The following is a 17,212-nucleotide window of genomic DNA, read 5'->3' as shown; positions in this document are numbered from 1 at the left end:
AATTTGTAGATGTTCGAGTGGAAAAATAAATAAAATAAAATAAATTAAAATCAAAAAATTATGTGTACTAAAAAAATGAAATTAATGATAATAGTATCGATCATCACACGATGATGATGATGATGATGATGATGATGATGATATTAATAATATTTATAATGATGGCAAGGGAGGGGGGGGGGGGCATTACGTGGCCTCTCCCCCCCCCCCCCCTCTGCGATTATTCTGATTGATCAGGAATACGTACAGATGGCGCCCGGCCACTCACTTACTTTTTTCTTTCGAGTCTTGCGCATCTTTTAAAACAATTTTTTGAAAATCGGACGTACAGTTACAAAGTCACGTGACCTTTTGTTTTTGCATGTCAGCCCGAAAATCCCTCATTTTCGTGATTTGTGTACAAAACATACGGAAATGTCGTTTTTCATAAAAAGAGATAAAACATTGTTTATTGTGTCTTGTTTAAAGTTTAGGTGTTTGTTTTGGGAGTCAAAATAGTTAAATTGTAGTAAGAAATGAATTTAAAAAAACAAAAATAATCAAATACACAAGTTAAAAAAACAATGAAATACATAAGAAATTATCAAAACAAAAGATAACATTAGGAATAACCTTGCTCTTCCTAAATGTTGTTGTCGTAGTATTGTTTCAAATGGTCTAACGGGTACATGTACTAAAAAAGAATGCTTAAATATAAAAAATATATGATTTATGGGTAAAAAGGTGAATGTTATGACCTTATTTGCATAAATTACCATAAATATGCACATGAGTAAATTTTTCCAAAAAATTAAATTTACCATAGTATTCTATACACTTCACTTGACATGCGTGCAAATTTTCGAGGTGATCGGCCGTTTCACGGCTGAGATCTTAGGGGGAGGGGGGGGGGTATAATGGCCCCCAGCCGTATTAAAACCTCAAATACTCCGGCCTATTTAGGGTTAAGACCAAAATATTCAAAACCGTGCATGATACATAAAATATACATCCACAATATTCACTTACCACTGACTACTATCTCAAACATGCAAGTAGCTCTATTTCCGGCAGCATCAACAGCTGTGTATGAAAGAGAGGTTATTCCCAGTGAAAAGTCGCCTGCATTAGTCCCCTCTCCATTGAATGTCAACGTAACACTATAAGAGTTATCTGACACTGTTGGTTCAGTCCAAGACACTGTAGCGAAATTCTGACCGGGCTGCATGGGAACGGACTTGGACAATGGACAGCCAACTATAACTGGTTCCTCAGTATCTGTAAAGAAAACAATTGCATAAAAACAATTATAATATAAATAATAACATTAACTGTTATGATGATTATGATGATGACTTAAGGTTAATATAATGATAATAATAATAATAATGATAATATCAATGAATTATAATGTATAACGATAAAGTCAATACTACCACTATTAATACTACTACAGCATTTAGATATCACAATGATAATTTGAAATTTACAACAACAACAAAATATTTTGACGATCAATTAATAGAATTTCTTTAGACTTAAAACCAAAATATTCAAAAGCGTGCATGAAACATGAAATACACATCTACAAGATTCACCTACCACTGACTACTATCTCGAACATGCAAGTAGCTCGATTTCCAGCAGTATCGACAGCTGTGTATGAAAGAGAAGTGATTCCTTGTGTAAAGTTGCCTGGATTGGTCCCCTCTCCATCGAACGTGACGCCAATCTCATCAGACGTATCTGAATTATCTATCACTGTTGGTTCAGTCCAAGACACTGTAGAGAAATTCTGGCCGAGCGCCATGGGTACGAACTGGGAGGATGGACAATCACGTATAGCTGGTTCTTCATTATCTGGAATGAGAGAAAATTAATGATAATGATAATAACATTTCTAATACTTTTATGTTGCTGGTGGCTAGCTAGGCCGGAAAAACCTTGAGCTTGTTCGACCTGGCAATTATTGCAGGCTGATGTATACGGAATGAGCCTTGGCGGGGGAGACCCGGCGATCTTTGGTCTCTCTGGTAGCAGACATGTGCAGGATTTGATGCACGCTGACGATGGTCTAGTACTTAATTTATACTGGGTATCTTGCTCAACAAGCCTAGCTTTTTCTGAGATTCTTTTTTTCCCCCTCTCAGTTAAATCAAGCAATATAAAATATTTTGTCTTATTCTCTACTTAAATGTACTCTGTAAACTTATTTTATTACACATGCTCATCAGTATTTTGTTACTTGTATAATTCATTTGTTTTATTAAATATAGTACAAAATGTATGGTTTATATATGTCATTTTAATTTGTAGATGTTCGAGTGGAAAAATAAATAAAATAAAATAAATTAAAATCAAAAAATTATGTGTACTAAAAAAATGAAATTAATGATAATAGTATCGATCATCACACGATGATGATGATGATGATGATGATGATGATATTAATAATATTTATAATGATGGCAAGGGAGGGGGGGGGGGGCATTACGTGGCCTCTCCCCCCCCCCCCCCCCCCTCTGCGATTATTCTGATTGATCAGGAATACGTACAGATGGCGCCCGGCCACTCACTTACTTTTTTCTTTCGAGTCTTGCGCATCTTTTAAAACAATTTTTTGAAAATCGGACGTACAGTTACAAAGTCACGTGACCTTTTGTTTTTGCATGTCAGCCCGAAAATCCCTTATTTTCGTGATTTGTGTACAAAACATATGGAAATGTCATTTTTCATAAAAAGAGATAAAACATTGTTTATTGTGTCTTGTTTAAAGTTTAGGTGTTACAAAGTCACGTGACCTTTTGTTTTTGCATGTCAGCCCGAAAATCCCTCATTTTCGTGATTTGTGTACAAAACATACGGAAATGTCGTTTTTCATAAAAAGAGATAAAACATTGTTTATTGTGTCTTGTTTAAAGTTTAGGTGTTTGTTTTGGGAGTCAAAATAGTTAAATTGTAGTAAGAAATGAATTAAAAAAAACAAAAATAATCAAATACACAAGTTAAAAAACAATGAAATACATAAGAAATTATCAAAACAAAAGATAACATTAGGAATAACCTTGCTCTTCCTAAATGTTGTTGTCGTAGTATTGTTTCAAATGGTCTAACGGGTACATGTACTAAAAAAGAATGCTTAAATATAAAAAATATATGATTTATGGGTAAAAAGGTGAATGTTATGACCTTATTTGCATAAATTACCATAAATATGCACATGAGTAAATTTTTCCAAAAAATTAAATTTACCATAGTATTCTATACACTTCACTTGACATGCGTGCAAATTTTCGAGGTGATCGGCCGTTTCACGGCTGAGATCTTAGGGGGAGGGGGGGGGGGGGGTATAATGGCCCCCAGCCGTATTAAAACCTCAAATACTCCGGCCTATTTAGGGTTAAGACCAAAATATTCAAAACCGTGCATGATACATAAAATATACATCCACAATATTCACTTACCACTGACTACTATCTCGAACATGCAAGTAGCTCGATTTCCAGCAGTATCGACAGCTGTGTATGAAAGAGAAGTGATTCCTTGTGTAAAGTTGCCTGGATTGGTCCCCTCTCCATCGAACGTGACGCCAATCTCATCAGACGTATCTGAATTATCTATCACTGTTGGTTCAGTCCAAGACACTGTAGAGAAATTCTGGCCGAGCGCCATGGGTACGAACTGGGAGGATGGACAATCACGTATAGCTGGTTCTTCATTATCTGGAATGAGAGAAAATTAATGATAATGATAATAACATTTCTAATACTTTTATGTTGCTGGTGGCTAGCTAGGCCGGAAAAACCTTGAGCTTGTTCGACCTGGCAATTATTGCAGGCTGATGTATACGGAATGAGCCTTGGCGGGGGAGACCCGGCGATCTTTGGTCTCTCTGGTAGCAGACATGTGCAGGATTTGATGCACGCTGACGATGGTCTAGTACTTAATTTATACTGGGTATCTTGCTCAACAAGCCTAGCTTTTTCTGAGATTCTTTTTTTCCCCCTCTCAGTTAAATCAAGCAATATAAAATATTTTGTCTTATTCTCTACTTAAATGTACTCTGTAAACTTATTTTATTACACATGCTCATCAGTATTTTGTTACTTGTATAATTCATTTGTTTTATTAAATATAGTACAAAATGTATGGTTTATATATGTCATTTTAATTTGTAGATGTTCGAGTGGAAAAATAAATAAAATAAAATAAATTAAAATCAAAAAATTATGTGTACTAAAAAAATGAAATTAATGATAATAGTATCGATCATCACACGATGATGATGATGATGATGATGATGATGATATTAATAATATTTATAATGATGGCAAGGGAGGGGGGGGGCATTACGTGGCCTCTCCCCCCCCCCCCCCTCTGCGATTATTCTGATTGATCAGGAATACGTACAGATGGCGCCCGGCCACTCACTTACTTTTTTCTTTCGAGTCTTGCGCATCTTTTAAAACAATTTTTTGAAAATCGGACGTACAGTTACAAAGTCACGTGACCTTTTGTTTTTGCATGTCAGCCCGAAAATCCCTTATTTTCGTGATTTGTGTACAAAACATATGGAAATGTCATTTTTCATAAAAAGAGATAAAACATTGTTTATTGTGTCTTGTTTAAAGTTTAGGTGTTACAAAGTCACGTGACCTTTTGTTTTTGCATGTCAGCCCGAAAATCCCTCATTTTCGTGATTTGTGTACAAAACATACGGAAATGTCGTTTTTCATAAAAAGAGATAAAACATTGTTTATTGTGTCTTGTTTAAAGTTTAGGTGTTTGTTTTGGGAGTCAAAATAGTTAAATTGTAGTAAGAAATGAATTAAAAAAACAAAAATAATCAAATACACAAGTTAAAAAAACAATGAAATACATAAGAAATTATCAAAACAAAAGATAACATTAGGAATAACCTTGCTCTTCCTAAATGTTGTTGTCGTAGTATTGTTTCAAATGGTCTAACGGGTACATGTAGTAAAAAAAGAATGCTTAAATATAAAAATATATGATTTATGGGTAAAAAGGTGAATGTTATGACCTTATTTGCATAAATTACCATAAATATGCACATGAGTAAATTTTTCCAAAAAATTAAATTTACCATAGTATTCTATACACTTCACTTGACATGCGTGCAAATTTTCGAGGTGATCGGCCGTTTCACGGCTGAGATCTTAGGGGGAGGGGGGGGGGGTATAATGGCCCCCAGCCGTATTAAAACCTCAAATACTCCGGCCTATTTAGGGTTAAGACCAAAATATTCAAAACCGTGCATGATACATAAAATATACATCCACAATATTCACTTACCACTGACTACTATCTCAAACATGCAAGTAGCTCTATTTCCGGCAGCATCAACAGCTGTGTATGAAAGAGAGGTTATTCCCAGTGAAAAGTCGCCTGCATTAGTCCCCTCTCCATTGAATGTCAACGTAACACTATAAGAGTTATCTGACACTGTTGGTTCAGTCCAAGACACTGTAGCGAAATTCTGACCGGGCTGCATGGGAACGGACTTGGACAATGGACAGCCAACTATAACTGGTTCCTCAGTATCTGTAAAGAAAACAATTGCATAAAAACAATTATAATATAAATCATAACATTAACTGTTATGATGATTATGATGATGACTTAAGGTTAATATAATGATAATAATAATAATAATGATAATATCAATGAATTATAATGTATAACGATAAAGTCAATACTACCACTATTAATACTACTACAGCATTTAGATATCACAATGATAATTTGAAATTTACAACAACAACAAAATATTTTGACGATCAATTAATAGAATTTCTTTAGACTTAAAACCAAAATATTCAAAAGCGTGCATGAAACATGAAATACACATCCACAAAATTCACCTACCACTGACTACTATCTCGAACATGCAAGAAGCTCTATTTCCAGCAGTATCGACAGCTGTGTATGAAAGAGAAGTAATTCCTTGTGTAAAGTTGCCTGGATTTGTCCCCTCGGTCTCTCCACCATCGAAAGTGAAGCCGATCTCATCAGACGTATCTGAATTATCTATCACTGTTGGTTCAGTCCAAGAGACTGTAGAGAAATTCTGGCCGAGCGCCATGGGTACGAACTGGGAAGATGGACAGCCAAGTATAGCTGGTTCTTCATTATCTGGAATGAGAGAAAATTAATTATAATGATAATAACATTACTCATAATTTAATGTTGATGGTGGCTAGCTAGGTCAGAATATCCTTGAGCTTCTTTGTTCGACCTGGCAATTACTGTAGGCTGATGTATACGGAATGGCCGCCTTGGCATGGCGATGGCGGGGGAGACCCAGGGATCTGGCGCGGGCAGGTGAGTTCGCATGTCTTTTATCTCTCTGGTAGCAGACATGTGCAGGATTTGATGCACGCTGTAGAAACACCTGTTGAGTACAGATACTTGGAGCATATCACAAGTAGTAGTTCAAATATTGCACAGCACCCGTAGAAAGAATATGTAAGACCATGTACAAAGTAAGGACGCTTCTTTGCGAATTAAATAAGGAAGAAGAAACTTATAATCTCTATAAAGTAATAAGCTGACAATCTAGTACTAATTTTTTCTGGGAATCTCGCTCAACAAGCCTAGCTTTTTATGAGATTTTTTTCCCCCTCTCTCAGTTAAATCAAGAAATATAAAACATTTTGTCTTGAACTTAAATGTACTCTGTAAACTTATAATATTATGTACATACTTATCAGTATTTTGTTACTTTTTTCATTTGTTTTATTAAATATTGTAAAAAATGTATGGTTTATATATGTCATTTTAATTTGTAGATATTTGAATGGAAAAATAAATAAAATAATATAAATAAAAAAAAAAAATTACATGTACTAAAAAATGAAATTAATGATAATAGTATCGATCATCCCAATTACGATGATGATGATGATGATGATGATGATATTAGGCTAGATGATATTAATACTATTTATAATGATGATAAGGGATGAAGGGATGGTTGTCTGAATGAACTTAAAGTTTGAAACTGTGACGTTCCCTTATGAACACAGCTCAAGAAACATGAGCTACATGCGTACCTATATCAAAGTTACAGTAAAACTCCAGGATGCAGAATTTCCCGAACTGTCGCTCGCAACGTACAAGATGTCGTACGCAAATCCTACACGATATGTATCAGAAGCAGCAATTCCAGATAACTCAACTGAATGAGCACCGCTGTTGTCGGTAATGTCAGGGCTATCCCACTTTATATATTTGTTGTTGGCAGGCGCGTACGCAGGATTTTTTCAATGAAAAAGTTTCCAAACTCAAGGCGACTGCATTTACATTACAAAATGTCATGTTGAAATGAGACATAATTTAAGCCTACGTACCCCACGCGCTATGACAAAATATTTGTTAATCACTTCTCATCTCCTCGAAACAAAAGGTTTTTCTTAGTCTTCTTAACTTGTGCCCTTAGTTTAAAGCAACCATAAGCAATTTCTTCTTGAATCCCCCCTCCCCTCCCTAAAAAAAAAATACTCGCTCGGTAAGCTAGAAAATGAAAAAGTTTCCAAACTCAAGGCGACTGCATTTACATTACAAAATGTCATGTTGAAATGAGACATAATTAGCCTACGTACCCTACGAGCTATGACAAAATATTTGTTAATCACTTCTCATCTCCTCGAAACAAAAGATTTTTCTGAGTCTCCCTAACATGTGCCCTTAGTTTAAAGCAACCATAAGCAATTTCTTCTAGAATCCCCCCTCCCTAAACAAAAAAGTACTCGCTCGGTATAAGCTCACTCGCGTTGATAGTTTATCAGGTTACTTAATTCATGAAAGGTTTCACTATGAGGTTGTGCTTAACCCAGGACCAAAATCCAGTTGAAACCAATTGGAGCAAAACCAATTGAAACCAGTTGCCAACTGGTTTCAATAGGGAAATTGGAACAACTGGTTCCAATTGAAACCAGTTGAAACCAATTGCCAACTGGTTCCAGTTGCCTAATTGGTTTCAACTGGAACCAGTTGTTCCAATTTCCCTATTGAAACCAGTTGGCTTCAATTGGTTTCAATTGGTTTCAACTGGTTTCAATTGGTTTCAATTGGATCCAATTGAAACTTACAGTTGGCACACTGTAAAAAAAGTTGGGCAATATTTTTTAACACTTTTCAACCCAACCATCTATTGGGCAATATTTTCGTATTTTGCCCAACAGCTGGTCAGGATTGTCCCAACAAGTGGGCTACCGTAGTCGGGCATATGGCAAGCCGTTTTATCATTTAAACATATTTCTTGATATCAAGAAATGAATTCTTGATATCAAGAAATCGAATTCTTGATATCAAGAATTACCATTGCTTTACAACGTAAAATCATTTCTTGATATCAAGAATTTAATTCTTGATATCAAGAATTCGATTTCTTGATATCAAGAATTCGAATTCTTGATATCAAGAAATGAAGTTTAGATATTAAGAAATGAATTCTTGATATCAAGTAATCGAATTCTTGATATCAAGAATTGATTTTACGTTGTAAAGCAATGGTAATTCTTGATATCAAGAATTCGATTTCTTGATATCAAGAATTCATTTCTTGATATCAAGAAATATGTTTAAATGATAAAACGGCTTGCCATATGCCCGACTACGGTAGCCCACTTGTTGGGAAAATCTTGACCAGCTGTTGGGCAAAATACGAAAATATTGCCCAATAGATGGTTGGGTTGAAAAGTGTTGAAAAATATTGCCCAACTTTTTTTACAGTGCATAAACTTAATTAGTTATAAGTTAATTAGCTCTTGCACTAATTATCGCTCATGTCAACACAGAAGCATTGTTATACGTGTCTACATTAAGTACAATGTAAAGGGCATTATAATATGCAGACCATATAATATACTTAACAAGGAAGGCATTGCCATTATATATGTTTGTATTTGCTGTATTTTGTACATGGTTAGTGTTTTACTAATCAACTTTTAATCTGTGTAATTACAAAAATATGTTACTAATGAACATGCTTATCATTGCTAATTAATCTTTATATTTATCTAAAACAAATGCATTACTTGCAAATGAAAATTAATTAATAAGTACATTGTAAATCACAATAAATTACATAAAACATTGATCTGCACACAAGCAGATAATATGCAAATTAACTGGTTTCAATTGGATCCAGTTGGGTAACTGGAAATATTTCCAATTGGAACCAATTGTGTAACTGGAAATGAATTCTAACTGGAACCAGTTGGGTAACTGGAAATTACTTCTAACTGGAAATGAATGCTAACTGGATCCAATTGGGTAACTGGAAATGAAACTGGAACCAGTTGGGTAACTGGAAATGACTTCTAACTGGAAATGAATGCTAACTGGAACCAGTTGGGTAACTGGAAATAAATTTTAACTGGAACCAGTTGGGTAACTGGAAATGACTTCTAACTGGAACCAGTTAACTGGAAATGACTTCTAACTGGAACCAGTTAACTGGAAATGACTTCTAACTGGAAATGAATGCTAACTGGAACCAGTTGGGTAACTGGAAATGAATTTTAACTGGAACCAGTTGGGTTACTGGAAATGATTTCTAACTGGAACCAGTTGGGTAACTGGAAATGACTTCTAACTGGAAATGAATGCTAACTGGAACCAGTTGGGTTACTGGAAATGACTTCTAACTGGAACCAATTGGGTAATTGGAAATGAATTCTAACTGGAACCAGTTGGGTAACTGGAAATGACTTCTAACTGGAAATGAATGCTAACTGGAACCAGTTGGGTAACTGGAAATGAATTCTAACTGGAACCAATTGAGTAACAGGAAAATCATCTTACTGTTTCCAGTTGAACTTCTAACTGGAACCAGTTGGGTAACTGGAAATGACTTCTAACGGGAACCAATTGAGTAACTGGAAAAATTACCTTACTGGTTCCAGTTGCACTTCTTATTGGTTTGAACTGGAAATGAGTACCCATAACAATATTTTCCAGTTCGGCAATTGGTTTCAACTGGAAATTTTATATTCCAAATGAAACCAATTGAAACCAATTGAAACCAGTTGGAGATTTCAACTGGTTTCAATTGGATTTTGGTCCTTGGTTATATTAAATTTAGGAATGGTTATTTCATCTTATACTAGATTTAATCGGTCGCAATGCGAACGCCCAAATCTATTTTTTGCTCACTCGCTTCGCTTTCTCATCCATGAACCTTCAGACTACCACACACAACTGCAAAGTATGGTCCAGAAGCAGTCCCTAATTGGACCATGCGAAGATAAATTTTTGATGATCATCCCTAATAATGTATTTACTACAATGTTGGGGTATGGACCAATGTCAAAATATTGTATTTGTTCGCGTTGAGGTTACCCTTTGTAGGTGCCCTTTTGTTGGTGCCCCCTCCCCCATTTTGAAAGGCATTCGCCACCACTGATTGCGCATCGTCGTCGTCCTTCAAGTCATGACTGACCCTTTATTGTGTGGCTCGACAATACATAATGAAATAGACTTCTTTTAGAGTTAACCCTAATAAGGCCGGGTTGGGGGGAGGGGAGGGGCATTATGGCCTCTCCCCCCTTGCAATTTTCTCATTGTTCGGGAACGCATACGGATGGTGCCCCGCCGCTCACTTACTTTTTTCTTTCGAGTCTTGCGCATCTTTTAAAACAATTTTTTGAAAATCGGACGTACTATTACAAAGTCACATGACCTTTTGTCTTTGCATGTCAGCCCGAAAATCCCTCATTTTCGTGATTTGTGTACAAAACATATGGAAATGTCATTTTTCATAAAAAGAGATAAAACATTGTTTATTGGGTCTTGTTTAAATTTGAGGTGTTTGTTTTGGGAGTCAAAATAGTTGAATTGTAGTAAGAAATGAAATAAAACAACAAAAACAATATAATACACAAGTTAAAAAAAACAGTGAAATACATAAGAAATTATCAAAACAAGAGATAACATTAGGTATAACCTTGCTCTTCCAAAATTTTTGTTGTCCTATGATTGTCTCAAATGCACGTAGTAAAAAAGAATGCTTAAATATAAAGAATATATGATTTATAGGTAAAAAGGTGAATGTTATGACCTTATTTGCATAAATTACCATAAATATGCATATGAGTGAATATTTCAAAAAAATTAATTTTACCATAGTATTCTATACACTTCACTTGACATGCGTGCACATTTTCGCGGCGATCGGCCGTTTCACGGCTGAGATCTTAGGAGGAGGGGGGGGGGGGCATAATGGCCATAATGCCCCCCCCCCCGGCCGTATTAAAACCTCAAATAGCCCGGCCTTTTTAGGGTTAAGACCAAAATATTCAAAAACGTAAATAAAATATACATTCACAAGATTCACTTACCACTAACTACTATTTCGAACATGCAAGTAGCCCTATTTCCAGCAGTATCTTCAGCTGTGTATGAAAGAGAAGTAATTCCTTGTGTAAAGTTGCCTGGATTGGTCCCCTCTCCATCGTATGTGAAGGTAATCTCATCAGACGTATCTGAATTATCTATCACTGTTGGTTCAGTCCAATTCACCAAAGCAAAATTCTGACCGAGCTCCATGGAAACAGACTGAGAGGATGGACAGTCAAGTATTGATGGTTCCTCATTATCTGAAATGAGAGCAATTTATTGATAAAAACATTACTCATTACTCATACTAAAAAATTAAATTAATGATAATAGCATCGATCATCACAATTATTGAATTGATGATAATGATATTAATATAAAATATAATTAAAATGATGAAAATGATAATAATAATTATAATAATGATATAATGACGATATTGCTCATTAAATGATGACAATAACATTAATGATAATTGATAACATGAAAATAATAAAAAATAATTCTAGAAGTTTCTATAATATCAAAGATATCAACAAGGTTAAAATAATAAAATTGCAATTTTGTCACAATTAAAATCATCTTAAAATCATGGCATGTCAAGGGGCTCGACAATAGACATAACTGCAATAAGCCAATAGACTTCTTGTAGACTTGAGACCAAAATATTCAAAAGCGTGCATGAAATATAAAATATACATCCATAAGATTCAACTACCAATGACTACTATCTCGAACATTTGCAATTAGGCCTTGGTTAAGTCAAATATTGCGCCAAAGACCGCGCCCGCGTCCAAGACACTGTGACAAAATTGGCCGGACTCTAGCAATTTATTAACATATTAGAGGTCTTACTTTAATACTAAAAAATATTAATAAAATTTGTTATAGTATTAATCATCATAATTATTGTAATGATGATGAAAATAATGACACTAATATTGATAATGATAATAATAATAATAATAATAATGAACATAATAGTGATAATAATTAAGTAATATTGACTGCCTTCTGGGCAATACGACATATATCGCCCGAATCGAAGGTGAGGGTGATATATGACAAGTCGTATTGCCCTGAATTAGGCAGTCAATATTACTATTATTAACCACATCAGACATCAAGAGCAAACAAGAAACTCTTACTCTCTTATACACTTAAATTATGTAGCCTACACTGCACAGGGTTTCCTAGCATTAGAAGTTGCAGAAAACATCGTCCAACCAGCACTGTGCATCCAGTGCTTGACAATTTTTCGATACACTGCAAACAGTGTGCCTAGGGTGTGATTGTTACGTCACATTAGAGTTCGCGCAAAGTGCATTTTCTTATACGCGTAATACCAGTAGCTGATGCGCGATGAAATTAACAACTGGCTCTATATTATTGCTCACTAGTTTAACACACATTTTGCCATCGACTTTTCAGATCGGGCAATAATATGTGTTCATTGGTTTACTGTATAACCGTATTGACCGGCAAATTACACACAAAATCCCATTGAATTTTCAGATCGGGCAATAATATTTGTTCATTAGTTTACTGTATAACCGTATTGACCGGCAAATTACACAGAAAATCCCATTGACTTTTCTGAGCGGTCAATAATATTTTTTTTTCGCATGTAGTTTTGTTAAGGGCAATACTGACATTTAAAAATTGCCCTGCTAAGATGTCTGATACGTTTAATAATATAATAATAATCATAGCAATAATACAAATCATAATAATAATAATAATAATAGTAATAATAATGATAATAACAATAATCATAAAAATGGAATTTCCAGAAGTAACTACAATATCAAGGATATCAACAGGATCAAAATAAACAAAAAGACTTCAAATTTCGAAATTTTACATTTCTAATTTTTGATGATAGCGATCTTAATAATATTAATGATATTAATGATGATAATGATATAATATCAGTTCATCACTATTATGTTAGCTATAATAATAATAATAATAATAATAATAATAATAAAAATAATAATTATCGTCATCATTATCATTATAATCATTTTGATATTAAATACAGAAAATGGTGATTATAAAATTAAATTTTAAGAAGTAACTACAGGTTTAACATGAAGGAAATCATATAGGGTTAAAATGATACAATTTGAATTCGTTCAAGTACTAATGTCTTTGTCACAATTGAAATCATCCTAAGATAATTACCTGACGAGGGGCTGTAACATTGAATTTCATAGATTTCTTTTAGACTGAAGACCAGAATATTTGAGAGCATGCATGAAAAATAAGAAATACATGGCCCCCACCCCCCTATGATTTAGGGCATTGAATGTCCAATGAACACGAAAATTTGTATGTTTGTAGATATTTATGTAAGTAACAAGATGGTACTATCAGTTTTTTCCTAATATGCAAATTTTTGTCATTATAGCCTAATTAATTATGCAAAATGCTTATTTGATGCATTTTAGAAAAAACTCTACATATTTGTCTGTAGACTTGTGAAGAATCTTGAAAATGTATTGAATAAATGTTTCCTCCATCTCAAATTCATTAGGTTTCATTATTTCTATGATATTTAAAAATGCATAGGTTTATTTGCATAAATTATGAATACGCAAATTACGCACTCATGCATATCAAATCTGGAAATATACAGGGAACTAGAACATGTCGAGGGGGGGGGGGGGGCTGGGAGCCCCCCCCCCCCCCCAGTACAGCAAGACCAAAATATTCAAAAGTGTGCATAAAAAATAAGAAATACATGTCATTTACAAGATCCACCTACCACTGACTACTATCTCGAACATGCAAGTAGCTCTATTTCCAGCAGTATCTTCAGCTGTGTATAAAATAGAAGTAATTCCTTGTGTAAAGTTGCCTGGATTTTTCCCCTCGGCCTCTCCACCATCGAATGTGACGACGATCTCATCAGACGTATCTGAATTATCTATCACTGTTGGTTCAGTCCAAGACACTGTAGAGAAATTCTGGCCGAGCTCCATGGGTACGAACTGGGAGGATGGACAGTCTTCTATGATGGGTTCCTCGGTATCTGGAATGAGAGCAAATTAATGATAATGATAATAACATTACTCATACTTTTATGTTGGGCGCTGGTGGCTAGCTAGGTCGGAAAAACCTTGAGCTTGTTCGACCTGGCAATTACGGTAGGCTGATGTATACGGAATGAGCCTTGGCGGGGGAGACCCGGCGATCTGGCGCGGGCGGGTGAGTTCGCGTGTCTTTGATCTCTCTGGTAGCAGACATGTGCAGGATTTGATGCACGCGGACGATGGTCTAGTACTTAATTTATACTGGGAATCTTGCTCAACAAGCCTACCTTTTCTGAGATTATTTTTTTCCCTCTCTCATCAGTTAAATCAAGCAATATGAAATATTTTGTCTTATTCTAGAACTCAAATGTAATAATAATAATAATATGTCTTGTTTACCCAGGGTAGCCTCGTCAGTATTCATACTGTTCCTTCTGAGGGCCATGCAATCATATTACCGGTAGACCTATATCATATCTGTAAACTTATAATATTACATACATAATTATCAGTATTTTGTTACTTGTATAATTCATTTGTTTTATTAAACATTGTCCACAAATGTATGGTTTATATATGTCATTGTAATTTGTAGATATTTGAGTAGAAAAATAAATAAAATAAAATAAATTAAAATTAAAAAATTATGATAATAGTATCGATCATCACAATTATGGAGTGGCGGAACCAGGGGGGGGGGGCCAGCCCCCCCCCCCTTGAGAAAAAAAAATCATGTAAAAACACGTGACTTTTACCTTTTTGGGGGGTTGCCCCCCCCCCTGGCGCTCAAAGGGGGGGGGGGGGTTGCAAATTTTTAAATTTTCGAGGACAAAAAAAAAATGTGCTGACTAACCCCCCCCCCCCCCCCTGTGCGACTTTTCGACCGGCGTGATTTGAAAATTTTCGGGAGCAAAAAAAAATAGTGCTCACTATGAATGGACGGCCATTCATTATGGCCCAAGGCATGGGCACACAGAATATTTTTTTATGTTGGGAACCGGGTAAAAGCAATAAATTATTGAATTTTTTTTTTTCTGTGTGTTTTTTTTTTATTGATGGAAACTGCCCCCTACCCTAGCCCCCGCTGCGTACAGCCATGGTTCAGTGACAAAGCAATGGCCTCGTAACTGTGAGGCCCCAGGATCAAACACGTGTCGATGTGCTATATTAGTGCCCTTTTGTGGGGTATTAATCCTCATTACTGTCATTTATGACTTGAGGGCGTAAGTCCCCTAGTTGATAAGCATAGTAGCATACACATGCTTTAGCAGTCCCGCAAAACACACATTGGCAAATTATTATTCAATTAAATCTGAGAATGTATACTATTATCTAGATCTATTATTTTTAAATTATTTTAAACATAATTCCATGAATTGGGGTAAAACTAAAATATTCCAACTTTATGACCGACAGTGTAATTAGCTTACCCTACGCGCTATGACAAAATATTTGTTAATCACTTCTCATCTCCTTGAAACAAAAGTTTTCTTAGTCTCCCTAACATGTGCCTTTAGTTTAAAGCAACTGAAGCAATTTCTTCTTGAATCCCCCTCCCCCTAAAAAACAATATACTTGCTCGGTAAGCTCACTCGCGTTAATAGTTTGTCAGGTTATATAATTCATGAAAGGTCTCATGAGGTTGTGCTTAAATTCAGGATTGGTGATTTCATCTAATACTAGATTTAATCGGTCGTAATGCGATCTCCCAAATCTATTTTTCGCTCACTCGCTTCGCTTTCTCGTCCATGAATCTTCAGACTACCACACACAACTGCAAAGTATGGTCCCGAAGCAGTCCCTAATCGGACCATGCGAACATAAATTTCGATGATCATCCCTGATAATGTATTTATTACATTGTTGGGGTATGGACCAATGTATAAAAAAAAAAAAAAAAAAAAAAAAAAAAAAAAAAATCGCATTTAGGTTAGGCTTACTCTTCGAAGTTGCCCTTTTTTGTTGGTGTCCCCCCCCCCCCCATTTTGAAAGGCACTTCACCGCCACTGATTGCACAGTTCATTCATGGTTCATGAATAAGAGTGATTTAATCAAACGTAATCATTGAAATATCTTAATTGGAGTGAAATTTATAATCACTATGGACCCCGTTCAAAGTCACTCCATTGGACCGGTCCTAAGCTGGAGTGGTCTTACTAAAGGCGTCTAACCATCGGGCCAGGAAGCATGCCCCTGGACTGGTCCAGAAGACAACATCGGTTATGTGGTCTTCCGGACCGGTTCTAGACCGGTCTAACGTGCAGTGTGAAGACAAACCGTTACAAGAAGCGTACGTACTCAACCAGAAGTGAGGAAATAAATATATATGTGAAGAGGTAACAAGGGAAACGCTCTCGGCGGTCTCGCCTGCATTACGCAGTTCGATATGACGAAAAATTGAGGTTGGGAAATTATTTATAGGCAAGGTGGCCCATTAGCAGCACCCCCCCCCCCCCTAAAAAAAAAAAATGAAATCCTCTGAACATAATCAGCATTTTGAAGTGAGTATTGGCTAAGAATCATCAGAAAAAATATTTATTATAATTTGGACCAAGTTTGGTAACTTTAATGGAATATGAACAATTAGTAAAAATTGATTTATTAATTCCCATATTAAGTTGTAAAAACATAATCCAAGTCTACTGACCTAAAATGACCTTTGACCAGGACTTTTTGACCTGGAATTTGCGTCATATGATTTGTGTACAAGTGTACAAGTTTCATGGAATTTGAACTAACGCTTTTGAAATTATGCTAAAAATTCAAAATCTTGAGGTTGATACCACAACAAAGTCTAAGTTTGCAGACCTTAAATTACATTTGACCTTGAC

The 17,212-nt window shown here is 35.4% G+C and overlaps 1 protein-coding gene across 5 annotated transcripts in view; it reads right to left on the bottom strand.

The window, feature by feature from the left end:
* LOC115922668 (hyalin-like) overlaps window positions 1-14,373 on the bottom strand; it is a 49,126-nt gene extending 34,753 nt beyond the window's left edge. Inside the window, exons 1-5 of one of the 5 annotated variants that reach the window (XM_030981972.1) lie at window positions 14,114-14,373; window positions 5,296-5,544; window positions 3,444-3,701; window positions 1,582-1,839; window positions 1,009-1,257 (exon numbers count right to left, since the gene is read on the bottom strand). In XM_030981972.1, coding sequence (XP_030837832.1) covers window positions 1,009-1,257; window positions 1,582-1,839; window positions 3,444-3,701; window positions 5,296-5,544; window positions 14,114-14,330 — 1,231 coding nt within the window. In that variant the 5' untranslated portion in view covers window positions 14,331-14,373. Of the gene's footprint in view, window positions 1-1,008; window positions 1,258-1,581; window positions 1,840-3,443; window positions 3,702-5,295; window positions 5,545-5,868; window positions 6,646-14,113 lie in introns of those variants that run through there. The other 4 variants (XM_030981971.1, XM_030981975.1, XM_030981974.1 and 1 more) reach the window with 4 other exon arrangements.
* Between the last annotated feature and the right edge of the window lie 2,839 nt (window positions 14,374-17,212).

Source organism: Strongylocentrotus purpuratus, unplaced genomic scaffold (genome assembly GCF_000002235.5).
Source record: "Strongylocentrotus purpuratus isolate Spur 01 unplaced genomic scaffold, Spur_5.0 spur5_scaffold_12, whole genome shotgun sequence".
In the NCBI taxonomy this organism is placed as follows: Eukaryota; Metazoa; Echinodermata; class Echinoidea; order Camarodonta; family Strongylocentrotidae; genus Strongylocentrotus; species Strongylocentrotus purpuratus.
The sequence above is the reverse complement of the archived record's forward strand: the minus strand, read 5'-3'. Positions and strand labels throughout refer to the sequence as shown.